Source organism: Pavona decussata, unplaced genomic scaffold (assembly GCF_977016875.1).
Source record: "Pavona decussata unplaced genomic scaffold, jaPavDecu1.1 SCAFFOLD_9, whole genome shotgun sequence".
In the NCBI taxonomy this organism is placed as follows: domain Eukaryota; kingdom Metazoa; phylum Cnidaria; class Anthozoa; order Scleractinia; family Agariciidae; genus Pavona; species Pavona decussata.
Window position 1 is genome coordinate 1,081,988 of NW_028145432.1, and position 15,143 is coordinate 1,097,130.

At 37.3% G+C, this 15,143-nt stretch overlaps 1 protein-coding gene across 1 annotated transcript in view; it reads right to left on the reverse strand.

Moving 5' to 3' along the window:
• Positions 1-13,583, reverse strand: part of LOC146488434 (choline transporter-like protein 4) — a 29,819-nt gene extending 16,236 nt beyond the window's left edge. The window contains exons 1-13 of the mRNA XM_085117779.1: positions 13,345-13,583; positions 11,359-11,407; positions 10,519-10,592; positions 10,211-10,261; positions 9,871-9,901; positions 9,394-9,493; positions 6,879-6,989; positions 6,502-6,562; positions 5,454-5,559; positions 5,151-5,193; positions 4,734-4,774; positions 3,931-3,981; positions 3,194-3,255 (exon numbers count right to left, since the gene is read on the reverse strand). Coding sequence (XP_084973905.1) covers positions 3,194-3,255; positions 3,931-3,981; positions 4,734-4,774; positions 5,151-5,193; positions 5,454-5,559; positions 6,502-6,562; positions 6,879-6,989; positions 9,394-9,493; positions 9,871-9,901; positions 10,211-10,261; positions 10,519-10,592; positions 11,359-11,407; positions 13,345-13,441 — 877 coding nt within the window. The 5' untranslated portion in view covers positions 13,442-13,583. The remainder of the gene's footprint in view (positions 1-3,193; positions 3,256-3,930; positions 3,982-4,733; positions 4,775-5,150; positions 5,194-5,453; positions 5,560-6,501; positions 6,563-6,878; positions 6,990-9,393; positions 9,494-9,870; positions 9,902-10,210; positions 10,262-10,518; positions 10,593-11,358; positions 11,408-13,344) is intronic.
• Between the last annotated feature and the right edge of the window lie 1,560 nt (positions 13,584-15,143).

A 15,143-nucleotide genomic window follows, 5' to 3' on the forward strand; every position in this document is an offset into this window, starting at 1 on the left:
GGTAAAGTGCCTTGAAAGTCCTGATAAAGATGTCAGGTATGCCATACTGTCCCATAATGTCCCAAAGTCGCTCTCTGATGATGCAATCAAATGCCTTTGAAAAGTCAACAAAGTTAATGTACAGGGGTGCTTGCCATTCCTGGCACTGCTCTAGGATGTTCCGCAAAGCAAAGATCTGCTCAGAGGTTCCCCTTCCAGATCGAAATCCTGCCTGTTCCTGTCTAATCATTTCGTCCACACCACTCTTTACCCTGTCAATGAGGATCCTGCACAAGATTTTACTTGGTACGGAGAGTAAGGATATGCCGCGATAGTTATCACACTGAGTGAGATCCCCTTTCTTCGGCACTTTCACTATGAGTGACTTCTTCCAGTCTTCTGGTACACGTTGTTCTTTCCAGATGGAGTTGAAAAGTAAGTGGAGTTGTTTCACAGCATCATTCTCAGAGCACTTGAGCATCTCAGCACTGATGGCATCCATTCCCGGACTCTTGCCATTCTTCAAACGATGGATAGCTCTCCTGATCTCAGCAACTGATATGTCTCCAGTGTCTATGCTTGTGATGACTTCAGGTGCTTGGCCCATTTCTGGCAGTGGTATATCGGGCCGTGGTACATTCAGAACTCCCTCAAAGTGCTCCCTCCACCGCTCTAAGACTTCATCTTCATTTACAAGTCGCTTACCCTCCCTATCTTTGATGGTAGTCATGTTCCTTCCTTGTCCAGCTATCTTTCTAGTAAGCTGGTACAGGTCACCGCTGCAGTTGTTTCTGGCTGCTATTTCAGCTTCTTCTGCTAAGTTGTTAAGCCTTCTCCGCTTGTCTGCACGGGCGCTGGCCTTCACCTCTTTATCCTTCACTGCATAAGCAGTAGTAGCTCTTTCCTTTAGGCGGGCAGACCATGTACTTCCTATCTTTTCCTTTAATCGTCGTCGCTCTTCAATTTTCCTGTAGGTCTCTCCACTTATCCAGTCATTCTTCACTCTCCTCTTCTCACCCACCACCTTCCTGGCACTTTCGTTGTAGACCTTCTTGAATTGCCCCCACCTCTCCTCAATATCTTCTATGTCATCTGCTGCCAACACCTGGAATCGGTTGCTTACTTCCAGGCGAAATACCTCTTTAACACAGGGATCTCGAAGCTTTGTGGTGTCGAAGATGATCCTTTCCTTGCTCTTCTTCTTTGTGCTGCATAGCTTTAGCCTAACCTTTCCCACCACCATGTGATGGTCCGAGTTGGCATCAGCCCCTCTCATTGCTCGGGTATCCATCAGCGAACCTCTGTACCTACCATTGATGATGATATGGTCGATTTGATTCTGATCTCTTGCATTTGGGGAGGTCCATGTGATCTTATGATCCTATGCAAATTTGTAGGAGATCAAAAGGATTATCGCTTTAGTTCTACTCAATTGATTTTTGTCATGGTAATTATTCAGTCTAGTTATTTTAGTCAATAGTTTTTCTATTGAATCGGAATAGCTTGGACAAAATAAGCATTACCAGGGCAGGGAGACAAATTGACCTTTCAGATCGTAACTTGAAACCGCAGACGAAATGGAGCCGCAAACTGAAATTAGCATGTTCACGTTCTCATGCAAATTTTGTATGAGATCAAAAACGCATTTAAAGAATGTTGAATTGGCTCTATTTTGTTGAATTTTGGCATAGAAATTAAGTTAATAGTTTTGGACTTTGAGTTGAAATACTTTGGACAAAATAAGTTTTAACACGGGTCAGTTTTGACCCGAGAATTAACCTTTGCCCGTAACTCTACACAGCATACAAAAATAACAAACATTTCAATGTTTTATGTAAAATTGGGGCTTTCACTTTATAGCCATACAAAATTTTCCCTTTTAAACATTGATACAAATTCAATATTGTTGCCAGTGAACAATATTTTTCTACGCAAGAAAGTTTCACAAACAACAGTTTTATAATAACTGAGTCACGCAACGCAGACATAGATTCCTTGTCTCAGTTAGACTACTTCGCTGACAAAGGCTTTTCAGAGAAGGGAAACATGTTTTTAATGTAACAAGGGTTTCTTTAAAACAGTTAAACAAAGTAATGTCTTCAAGAAAGATCTACGAAGTTGCGAAGTTGGTAAGTTACAATTTTGAACAACTATGTCTGACATGAACGTGAAGTTGACCCTCTGGAAACTTATCCAACCATTCACCCCTCCTCCCCTCTGGAATTTCCTGGGCCATTGACCCCCCCACCCCTCTGGAATTTCCAATTCCCTCCGTGGTGGGGGTATGGATATTTTCTGGAACCGCACAATTTCACACAATAACATACATCTGTCACCTTTTGATGGGAAAGTAGCATGCTGATCTTTGAAAAATTTAATACACAGTAAATCCATGCAAGTCAAAACAATGCACACAGGTTGAGAGATTGTGAGGCCAATTGCCATGAATTAAAACTACAATAATTTAGATGTTATTTCCATTACTTTCCATGACTTTTCCTTATTTTCCAGGATTTCCAGGCCTGGATGTTACAACATTAAAATTCCATGACTTTGCAGGATGTCCATGACCAATACAAACCCTGTTATCAGATATAATTTTTTTATCCATCCAGAACAGCTTTCCTTTTTTATTCTTATTTTACAGTGCCACAATCCTGACAACCTCAACTCGGCTTGCCTCATTCCACCAATAAATTATTGTTCTATTGATGTCCATTTTAATGACCATATTTACCAGGCAGTTCACTATAACTGTGAAATAAATTAGATCGTAATAGTGGTCACAGCTTGGTTTTCTAGAAGCTTTCTACATAAAGAACTTGAAGCCTAGAATAATGAAGACCTTAAAGCCTCCAGAGAGTTAGTAAGACTTATTCTAATAACCTTATTCATTGTGTACCATATGCTAATTCTCTTAGGTACAAATACCGCTAGTGTAACATCCTTGTGACACAACATGATTAATACTCTGGAATAGAGTTTAAACATTGTATCTTCTTCATTAAATCTTGTATAAACCAAAACTTGGTTCTGCGATGATTTCTATTCTCGGACTTGCCTTTCACTTATTCAAAAAAGTTAAGTTAAACTTATTTCATAAATATAGCTTAATGTGGATATCTCAGTACATTAAGTTTCTTGTCAACTGTTTACTTGGTATTAAAAGTGTAGTAGGATAAAGTTTCAAAAAGGGAAGGGTTGTTAAACTTACAGTATCCCAGTGCAGTCAATATGGCATATATCGACACCCAGACCAGCAGCCCAGCAATCCACCTAAGGCAATAAAATCAGCATCATCAGTGGTAATTACACAAATATAAACATATATAATATTTTAGATAAGCTAGGTTTAACAGGATGCTTCATGCTGGTAATTTTACATGACCCACTGTACATTACCCTAAGAACAGTCATAAGTGCATAAAAAGGGTTTGAGCTTGATACAGCTCTACAATGTTGCCCCTTGATCATGCAAACAGAACATGACCATTGTCGTTTGCCATACAAATAAATTCTTGGAAATAAATATGATGGAATATTTTAAGCCCAGTGAATATTAATGAGAATGATGTATTATTCAATGAATAGCGCAGGCATACTCGGAAGGTCTTTAAGGTTGAATCCTGATAGGAACACTCGGATTTCTTTTTTCTAAGTATGCCTGCATCATTCACTGAATAACACATCATATTTCTCAAAATAATTCGAGATATGTCCAGAAATGCACGCTAATGAGATTCATGAACTGTATGATGGACATCACAAGGTGTCCCCTAACCTTAATTCTTACTAAAACAAACATAATTCTGTCAAACATGAAGTCATATAAAAACGACAACAAGGTCTGTGTTATATGAAGTACCCAAATTCAGGATCAGGTGCATTTCTGGACATAAGCGCGTACGACTGCTTGAGTAAGGCAATGTTAGTGTAACTGAATGAACTTACCTCATTACAATGATGTACAAGAATGAGGCAACCATGGCAATTCCCATAGCCCTGTTTAAATACAAAAACATTTTATACAACGGTGGCTCAACTATAAACTAAATATTCTAGTTTAAGTAAATTGTCTCAATAACAATCTTGACACTAATTACAAGAGCAATAAATTCTTTCAAAAAGTGCCAGAGGAAGAGATGGTCGACTTAGAATTTTTGTCATATACATGTTGCATTGACAAACTACCGACTTGGCTTAGTTTGCATACTGTATATAGCAAATAAGTCGATGCCACAAAGACAACACAAGAAAGTTTAACAAAAGCTTTGCTAGGTTAACCATTGGGAAGGTATTTAACAGTTGTGAAAGTATGGATTACCATAAAGACCACAAGTGACAAGATAAACTTACAGTTGGGGTAGATGTGATTTAAATTCCAAAGCTAAAAATCCCCCATGCCTTTGGAATTCCAGAACAAGAAACTCCACCCCCTTCGAATTCCAAGATGCTGTTCATGGTATGGTATGGATATTTTCTGGAATTACCCATTTCTGCAGGTTTTTTCAAACATGATCATTTTCCAATGGTTTATAGTCTATCTGCAAACTACTTCCATGATCAATCTGCCTTGGGACTACAAAATGCCACCTTAAGTTGCACTTGAGAAATTCACATTTCTAATGGCCCTTTATCGCAAGCACAGGCCTGCTAAAATCTGCAAAGGGACCCTCTGAGTCTTCATACATGCACATGTAAGCCAAATGGTAGAATACATGTAAACTCTGTATAAATCTTTAAAAGAAACTTACGCAAGAATCCAGTACCAGGACTGCTGCACATCTGCTATCACCTAAAAAATTAAAAGACAGTTCCATAAACCTTAAAGGTACATGTAGTCTAATTGTATACTGTAACCTAAGCTTATACTGTGGAGAATAGAATTAAAACCATCTTGAAAGTAATGATCATTAAGCACAACTGCTGAGTACACTGGATGATATGAAACTTTTGAGAAAAAAATGTCTAGCCAATGGTTGATTAAAGTTCTAAGGGTGGCCTTAATGTTGCCACTTAATTGCTTATGAGCCACGAATGCTGAAAGATTTGGGATGACAAACAAGTCACACACAAACACAAAACTCCAGTCGTTACTCTAACTTGAATTTACTTCAACAATTTAAAGACTGTAGTGTAATATCTGTAAAATTAATAGTACATTGACTAACCTTTTGCCCCAGATTCTGCAGGTTGAGCAATGCTTGAACAGCTCTGTGAAGAAAACATTGAAAAGGAACATTATTTTACAACTTGTAATCAATATCAACAAAGGCTTGTTGAATAGCCAAATATTGTTTGAAAAAACGTGGAAATTCCAAGGTAATTATGATAAAACAACAAACCCAAGATTCAATATGCTAAATGTTTACATTAAATTTCGAACTTAGCTCAGAGGATATCTTTCACCCAGAATAATTTGAGACTAGCCAGGAATCAGTCTTGGCATTAACAATCATATACTAATAACTTACAAGGACCCTTCCTGAACGTCACTAGTGCTAACATTTTGTCCAGATGCAGTCGTGAGGCCTGCTGTTATTGCATCTCCTACAACTGTTGGTATACAGCGATTAAGAACTGGAAGAGAGAAAAATTGTAAATTTAATTAACAGCTTCATTCATTTTTATTCTTTTTTTTTTTTGCCATTTACCAGAAATACAACAACAGAAATACATTAAAGATAAATTAAATATACAATATTCCTAAACCACTACAATATCGAACATTATAATCCTCAAATATTTTCGGCTCGTGTGCGATTGGTCTAACGCTTCACATGACCGAATATACCCCAGCTAAAACTGGGGAATATCCGATGATATTCCCCAAGTGATATTCCCCAATTTAAAAAACTTCAAGGCGCGTCAAGTTTAAAATTAAAATTAATGTCAAGATGGGAGAACGGTTTGCTTTTGTGACAGAAGGAGAGATAAACCTGCTGGTCAATGAAGCAGTATCAGAAAACAACATACGCTCTAAACGTTTTTGACGGTTAACTGTTCTTAAACAAAATGTTCAAATACTCAAGCTCGTTGCTACATGTTGCGAAAAATATTTGAAGGATAACAACCACAATAGCCTCCATTTGGCTTAAAAAATATGCTCAGATATTTGTCCTTGGACATTATCTGCTCCTCGAAGCTCACAGTTTTCCTCGAGCTTCGCTCTCGGAAAACTGTTCGCTTCTCTGAACAGATAATGTCTGCGGACAAATATGTGAGCATATTTTCACGCCAAATGGAGGCCAGTGTTTATATATTCCTATTCAATTATTTACAAGAGCAAATGTGGAAAAGACAAGGAACATGGCTAATCTGTATCACAGGGAGTTGTGGCTTTTGGCCACTGACTGAAATGATCTGCAGCATAAAACAAGACTCGGTGACAAACTGAGCTAGTCAAGGGTGGTATGGTGTTGTGTACTAAATATAATTATATTATTATAAACATTAATTAGCACTTTGCTGTTAAAATGAATTTGATCCACCAGAAAAGACAACAAAGGAAATGAAACAAACCATCAGAGCTCTTGAGGTAATATGGAGCACATCTTTTGTTCACGATGAGGTCAGCCAACTCCTGTTGAGTTAAAAGAAAAGATTTATCAAAACAGCGACAACAAAAGCCCTGAGAAAACAACACAATATTAAAAAAGGCAAGGACTATACATGTATACTATTTATAGTCAACTACTTTATATAGTACGTAATAATTAACATAATATTCCCCTCTAAAGAGTGAACCGAACAATCAATTAACAATATATAAAAACTGTTCAATTGAGGCCTTACACTGCTGTTTAAAAACTAAAAACTAAAAACTGAAATCCAAGCTTTCGCCGATCAACGGCCATTTTTAACCATGCTGCTGAAATAAACTAAAAGAAATTATTTACCGTTGGCGTTGGATCATGGTTGGCAAATGTTAGGTCATAATCACAAACAAGGTCTGCTTTATCCACGGTGGCACCTAGTGCATTCTGATCTGGGCACTTCTTGGCACAACGCTGAAACAAATGTAACAAAACCTCTGATGATCAGGGAAGCAATACTGGCCACATGTGAGCAAAACAGAAGAAGTGTTTTAATTTAATAAAGCCTTCATGAGAGATTCTGCCTGTACGAGCAAATTGGTTGAGGAAAGTTAAAATTAAACAAGGCTAAAGTTTTATAGTCAACTTTAGAACAGAATTTTTGGTAATACAGTAATCTACATCAACTATTCAACACATTGTAACACTGTCCAAAAAGGTCATGGTGCACTTGATATTCATCATCTATGTATACACAGCAGACATGCTGCATGATTTTGCAGAATAATTGTTAAATATTGTATACAGTATGAGGCACAGAAGTATGCTAGACATATAGCATGTGTTTACAGAAATGGAAAACAAAATAACATTAACATTTAATTCAATAATATTATACTTCTATCTGATACCAAGATAATAATTAAAATTCTTTCTTTAACACACATGTTCACAATGGGCGATTCCAGAAAATATCCATACCATACCACGGACGGCTTTTAGGATTTCCGAAGGGGAGGGGGGGTTCACGATTATGGAATTCTGAGGGCATGGGGGGGTTCACGATTATGGAATTCTGAGGGCATGGGGGGGCTATTGCGCGTTTTTTAATCAAGGAAATGCTGTTTTCGAAGTTTTGTTTCGAAAGATTAAAGTACAATCAAGCATAATTATGTGCAGCGTACTGGTAGCGATCGCGCGTGTTTCCATTCTCAGCTTGTGAAACAGCGGCCGAAAAAGTCGCCATCTTTTAGTTTCGCTTCCTTCACTGTTTATTACTGGGTTTAGTGGACAGGTATTCCAGTCATCTTTGAGAGGAAGACACGGTTACAATTTGAAATGAAGAAAACGTGACATCGCCTTTTGAGATTCGATATGATGATCTCGATAATATTTATGCAAATTTGTAACGCTACGCGGAAGATGTAAACAAAGTCTCTTAAAGGCAAGCGAGCGGCCACGCTGAAGTTTCCCCGGTTCCTTGCCGAATTCTACCGTAGACGTTGTACGTTTTTAAAAAAGGAAATGCTTTTCCCGAAGTTTTCATTCGAAAGATTCAAGTACAATCAAGTATAATCTTGCACAGCGTACTGCTTGCGCAGCGAAGTATTTCAGTAGCGATCGTGTTACATTCCGCGAACAAGCTGCAATCTTGTCCACGTGCTCCGGCGTAAGAGTCGATCGATTGGAAGGCTGCTACTTTTTTCAGTAACATTTTGTAAATAAAGTAGATAATTACAAAACAGCAACGATGTATGTTTACTCGTGAGGGACTCGGGCACGAGGAATCGAACTTTCAAGACGCGCATCACATATCACCGGTAAATTTGCATAAAGTTGTTTTCAATGTTGTTGACAATGGGTTTTCTTCTTCCTCGCTATAAGAGTTTGAAATAGTTAATACTAGGTATTCGTAATGTGGTAATTGAAACCACAAGTTTTCTCTTGATAGCGCCTGGAATCGCAGATACAATTTTTGGTTCAGAAACTGACGCCGACTGAAGCATGCGAGGAGTCCTGGGATCCCAGACATTCTATGGATTGTGTGCGTGAATAAAACAAGGGGTGGAAAGAAATAATTTTTGTTTTCATCCAATGCGTTGTTCTAGTTTCCTACTTTTCCTAAAGGAGTTGAATGGCACAAGAAAACAAAGAGGAGTAAAACTGCCGTAAATGGTGTTTATTATTATAGCCAAATTCGGACTTAAAAAGAAGTTTTCACAGCCTGGCCACTAGCGGTAGGTTTTTCTTGTCGCTGAAGAGTAAAGCTTGTCGCCTAGCGCCGCTAGATCACAGCCCTGAGGAGGCATAAATTCATGTTCGTTTGTTCATATAGGCGTTGCTAAAGTTCCCAGAAAAACGGGAAATTCTGAAGGGGAGGGGGGGTTCACGATTATGGAATTCTAAGGGCATGGGGGGGTAACGCATTTTGGAATTTCCGAAGGCAAGGGGGGGTTAAAACATGGAAGCCGTCCGTGGTTGGGTATGGATATTTTCTGGAATTGCCCAATAAATTATTACGCATCACTCTAGGGGACTTGTATTGGATTTTAAACCTTTCAAACAAACTTCAAAAGCTCAAGGCTACCTTAAAAATTAAAGTCAATCCTAAGTGCATATGGTCATAGCATAACAATTCCCTAATACATGCCAACGACACTTAAGATATGTACAACTTATCCCAATAGGTATCTGCATATGCCAATCCTGCATTCCTTATGCTTGGCAAGCTTCTGGTAATTTAACGGTCAAATTTAATAGTTTCTCTGAGTCTCAATCATTAAAGGCTTCTCACAATCATTAAACTTAAGGCTTCTCTTTTAACTATTTTGTACAGGGTGATCAAGAACCCCTTGGAAGATTTTTATATAAATCAAACCTGTTTTGTAGGACAGGAAGCCCCAAACAAATTAGTTGAAACTTGTGTGGCCACGGCAACACATTCTGTCAAGTCAAAGAACACCAGTTTTGGAAGATCCCTGCAAAATAAATCAAGCATTTCTTATAATCAATGAAACAGGTGACACACAATCATAAAACCCTCAGATCATGATCAATTCAAAATATTAATAAAGGTAAGGGATGTGATATTAATAATAAAATCATCAGCTTTAAAAACTAGGTTATAACATGTAAGACCAATAATTCAAGTAATCGTGTTGAAAACAAGCGAATTTAAGATATACCGCACCAATACAATGTGAACCAAATCTGAGACCATATAGACTGTTGTTTCCTACAGTCCTACAGCTATGTAATAAGAGATACAGCTCCACATTAAAGTATTTTACTTTCAACATACAAAAACAGGTCCTTGATCATAAACGGCACAACTTAATATAGGAAATAAACTTACCTGACTTTTTCATCATAGCCACAAATATTCCCTAAGAAGAAAATATTTTATTAACATTTTTTTATAAGTCCATTTTTTTAGAGCTGGTCTCTGGGTGACGGTGCTAATTGACGGTTGTGGAAGGAAGGTTGGCAGGCCTTAAAATTATGATGGATCTTGCCTATTAACCTTCTCGAAATCATCCTTAACCCTCACAGGTTAGAATTTTTCCAATCATTATATCTGAAACAAAACAATGAACCCTGAACCAGTTATCACATGATCAAGGTACAGTTGTGGCATTTAATATAACACGTCGTGATCATAATGTTTATTTATTATTTAACCTAGAAGAACATACCATCAGAATCCACTGAATTCAGCAGTTTGTATGGGTTGCCATTTATATAGGCTGCAAAAAAAAAGAAAGAAAAAAAAGAAAAAAAAAAGAATTATACTACATTTACATGAAATAATAAAATAAAGTTTAAGTAAATAATTCCTACTTGGAAAAATCTCAATTGAAAGGTAATCACACTTGTTAATCTATAAACAAAACTATAACAAAAATGACAACAATAGGGCAAAAACAACTCCATATAAAATTAATGAGGAAGGTATTGAGACTGCACAGGGATTGCATTCAAAGTATAATAATAATTTACTTACCTATAATTCCTAAGGCAATCATTCCCACAACGTAAAGAACAAAAATAATGCAACATATAATGTCTGTGCAGCTCCTGAAATGTCAAACACACGTAGATTAAAAACTAATTTCAAAATGATCATTTGAGAAAATTAACACTAATTAACAGTAACTATTAAACAGGAACTCTTTCAAAAAGACATGGAAAATATTTGAAAATTTAATTACATGTAGTGTGATCATGGCCTGCCTGACAGTAATATTTATGCCAACTCAAGTGTTATCTAGTGAGAACAAAATTTGAAGTTCATTGTTGTAAATTATATATCAAATGTGTAGCTCTAAATACATGAAATTTGCTGAGTGTTAGTTAATGGGCTGGTTTAAGGTGTACAGTTTTTGTACTATGCAAGCTTTGATAAGCATGCGCGCTGCCCAAGGCACGCGAAAGCATCACGCGCGAGCAAAATCACGCAAGCCAGCTGAGGAAATCCTGCGAACACAAAAACAAAACTCCTGTTGGCGTTTTTCTTATAAGTTTGATTTAATTAAGGACTTCCTTCACCTCAGAAAACTGTAGTACAGCTGTAAGCCACCTTGAACATACAGTATGATACAATTCATTTTGACTGAATTGGCCCATAATTTGCCCAAACTCTCACTATCAAAAGAATGATAAATGAGAGAACAAGAAATCTAACATCCACTGTATACATTATAACTTCAAAAGGTGCTATACCTCTAGATACAATAAGAATTCTTAGTGTTGTTGGACTTTGAGCAAAAAGTTCTCCAACAAAAAATTATATAATTATTATATTTAATACTTATTATTATGCAAAGATAACTTTCTGCTTTACCTGTTTTTTATTGGACCATTAAATGTTGGATCAAATGGCTTTGCAGTTCCTGGAACAAAATAGCAAGTCTAGGATTCAACTTATACAACAGTCATTAACAACACTCAGTGCATGGCAATATTAATGGATGCATTCTATTTGTGGGGAACTGTCCACATGTTTGCATGTTTAACAGTTTTCTTTTAAAACAGAGATCCTTACAAAGAGATTTTTCATCCACATCTGTCTGTTTTTTTTTTATTAAGGCACTTTCTAAACAACTTATATCCATGATATTTCATTGTCTTCCAAAACCTCTAATCATTTTGATTTGTTTTTACTGTCCTCACAAACAAAAAATCTCTGTTTTCAAAACTCTTCCCCTAACACCAACTGTTTATCGCCACCCAAAGAGAAACATCAGTCTGCAGCAAAACAATACAACCGCCCTGTTAAGGACAGTGCCTACTATTGTTACTGTGCATATAAACATTCTGTGCATCTTGAGATACTCAGATTTCCTATGGGTGGTGCCTACTAATACAGGGGTATTTTTGCGCTGTTTAAAACTATGCGGAGAAAGCAGAACTTAGCAAGTGTTTTTGGTATCCAAAAAGAAAATTGGGATAACTATGCACTTTTCAGACTGTCGCATACGATTTCTAGAGCATGCGCTGCTTGTGTCATGCAAAAGATCGCACACAACTCTCGTCACTCAACATTGCCTATACCTACGATTGTTGTAGGATTTTAATAATCCTACGACACTTTTTGTGACGTACACGACAGTCGTAAGCAAGTTTGATTTACACGAAACAATTCACGTCGTAGGCCTGTCGTAAGCTTGTCGAATGTGACAAAGTCGTGCCGTGTAAATCGCCCTTAAACAATGTTTTAAAATCCTACAACATTTTTTGTGTCATACACGACAGTTGTAAGCGAGTTGTAGGTTTGATTTACACGAAACAATTTATGTCGTAGGCCTGTCACATGCGACAAAGTCATGCCGTGTAAATCGCCCTTTATAGATCATAAAATGACATCATAAAATGTTTAAAACTCAAGTGGTACAGACCATAGAAAACAGCATAGTCTATTTTTTCAATGTATAAGTAGAAGCCTGAATCAGCGCCCAGAAATTTTGACACTTATTGTAAAATGTTACTTGGAATGGCCCTCTAGCGCACTTCACTACTCCACATTTTTTTAAGTTTTCTTGCACAGGAGCTAACAGGCCTGGACTTGCACTGACCAAGGACAGCATCACATATAAAGTACTATGCAATTTCAATTTGTATGTCTACAGTTCAATAGTTAAGTATTAAAGCGAGGGGAGTGAAGCAAATGTATTTTTACGCAGATTTAAAGCTACTAGCTGAGAGGCCGTGTACACCAAGCAAATAACCTTAAGCTTAAGCTTATATTATCCTGAACAAATTAAACATTAGCACTCTGAACAAAAACCCTGACGAGGTGTGAACCTTATTTTCATGCCCAAACAAAACAAATCAGAACTCCCTTCCATGGCATTGAAAATCTTTTTGTGTAATTTACAAGGACATTATATTGAACAATTGCAAACCACTAAGGAAATCCGGAAACGAAATTTGAGCTTAACAAGGAAGTCTGTGTTGAAAGTCAAATTCCACTCCAAGATACATTCCGCATATTAAAAGAGCTTAAAGCCTGAGGCAAAACTACACAATATGAATGTGATAATAATGCAAATAAGAAACATCGAAAGTAACTACTACTGAAGCTTCGAGGAAGCGATAAGCCTGTTTGCGTTTATTTACTTAACGATATTACCTTGTAAAAACATTCAATATCATCGGAAGACCTATCGCATGGAAGGTTTCGACAACGAACATTGAGTTGAAATGCGCTACCAGGTAAGCTTCCTAGCGTATTTCAGCTTCATACGGAAATGTTCAATGCAACTCTCAATCATAAAAAATGTTGAAAAAGTAATTATGTTAGCCACAATCAGCGGTTTACTAAACTCACCCCATTTTCCTCCTCCACCATTTTTGCCGCCTTTTCCACCTTTCATCTCCACATTATCGCTTCTTCCATCGTCACTGTTTTTACCGCAACAGCCCATCGCTGATGCAAAATTTCCTGTACGTGGAGTACAGGTACGTGTTAGTCACTTCCAGACGACTAAAGACCGGGAAACGTCGTTAGTTTTCAGCCTGTAATCACAGAACGCGAGTTTTCAACTCACACGCAAATTCTTATTTTTCGCTCATTACATTGGCTCATCTCATTGGATGATTGACGTCACATGCTCATGTTGTGGCTCTTTGTCAAGAGGAAGTGTTGGGGTCGGTTGCTAATAGCAACATATTTTTAGTGACGATCAAGTCACGCGTTTCTGAGCAAAAATAATGTAAAGACGTGTTTGGCATCAAAACAGACCTTTAAAATCCAAGGTAACTTTCACATTCAACCCACACATTCAGAAATGTTAGTTTCAGTTTTCCGCCATAGTCAATTGACGGCTTGGTTGAAATAGCTGTTACGGTTTTTACAAACGAAGTACCTACGAAATTGTTCTCAGTTCTCACGAGAAGTAGGTGAAAAAAAGCTTACCACAGTCGAATTTGAAGCGCTCACCCTCGGGGAAAGGCTAAGTGACCGCTTAATATAGGCTTCACAGAATACACGCCAAACACAATAAAATTTATTGAGACTTATTTCAATTTTTTTTTTGTTTTTATATTTTTAGACGTATAAGTCTAACTTTTTGTGCATAGTACATGCACGAAAGTGATCACAAAATCACTTACTTGGTTAAAAAAAAACTGCAGCGTTAAAATGGTGTGATAATTAAAGGAGAAAATGGTATAGAAACGGACCAATAAAACATTATAAATGGATTCTTCAGTCATTATTCTGATTCAATATACTTGGCACGCCATTTGAGTGGTAAATCCTTTCACAAAGTGACCGTTTAAAACAGGTTAAGCAGACAACAGAAACAGCTCGTTGGTACTTACCAAAGGGTGACCGCGACCGCTTAAAGGTCAGAATTATAATAATAAAGGGAAGTAATATTCGGGACTTCGACTGTATTTATACAGTTCTTCTTGCTGACCCTTAGATTTTCATATTACGCAGCACCATTTTAGCGTTCGAGGAGACCAGAAAGCATAATGTGCGAAAGCCTAGTAAGTGGACGTCTTTTCATCTATGGAAGTAAATTTTCTTGTTTAACTGTGCGAGAAATATGCCAAATATTTTAGAAAAAAAAACACGTTGAAAAAACTTGACCCCTCAAACATTTTCAAAACAACTGATGTGTACTTGATGGTGTTACTGTTATTAGTATATAGTATTAGCATAACTTTAGTATCAGAATCGTATTTTTTGAGTTGTAAAACGCTCACACAAGGATTGCTTTAAAACCCATCGTGTATAAATAGAAGTTACAGTATGGTAACGAAGACTCGAGGACTGCGAGAAAGCCAAAGACGGATCAAAGACCAAGAGAAAACAGCTATAGCAACCTCGTAAACGGCCACCCATTTAAGTCCCGAAAATTGTTCTCCTTATTTACTGCAAAAAGTGATTATTTTCATTGTAAACGGTCATTTGGTTAAAGAAAACCACACGAATATCATTTCCCGGCTTAATGTATTGATCGCAGGGGGAGCGACAGGGGGGAGCATGGAACTCTTCATGGGCAATCCGGCTTGAGTGTCTTTTCCTACGTATTCGTATTTCGTTGATATCTCTTTGGCAACAGTTTAATACAATTTTGACCTGGAAATACACTTCCACAGACGTGACTGATGAGGTGA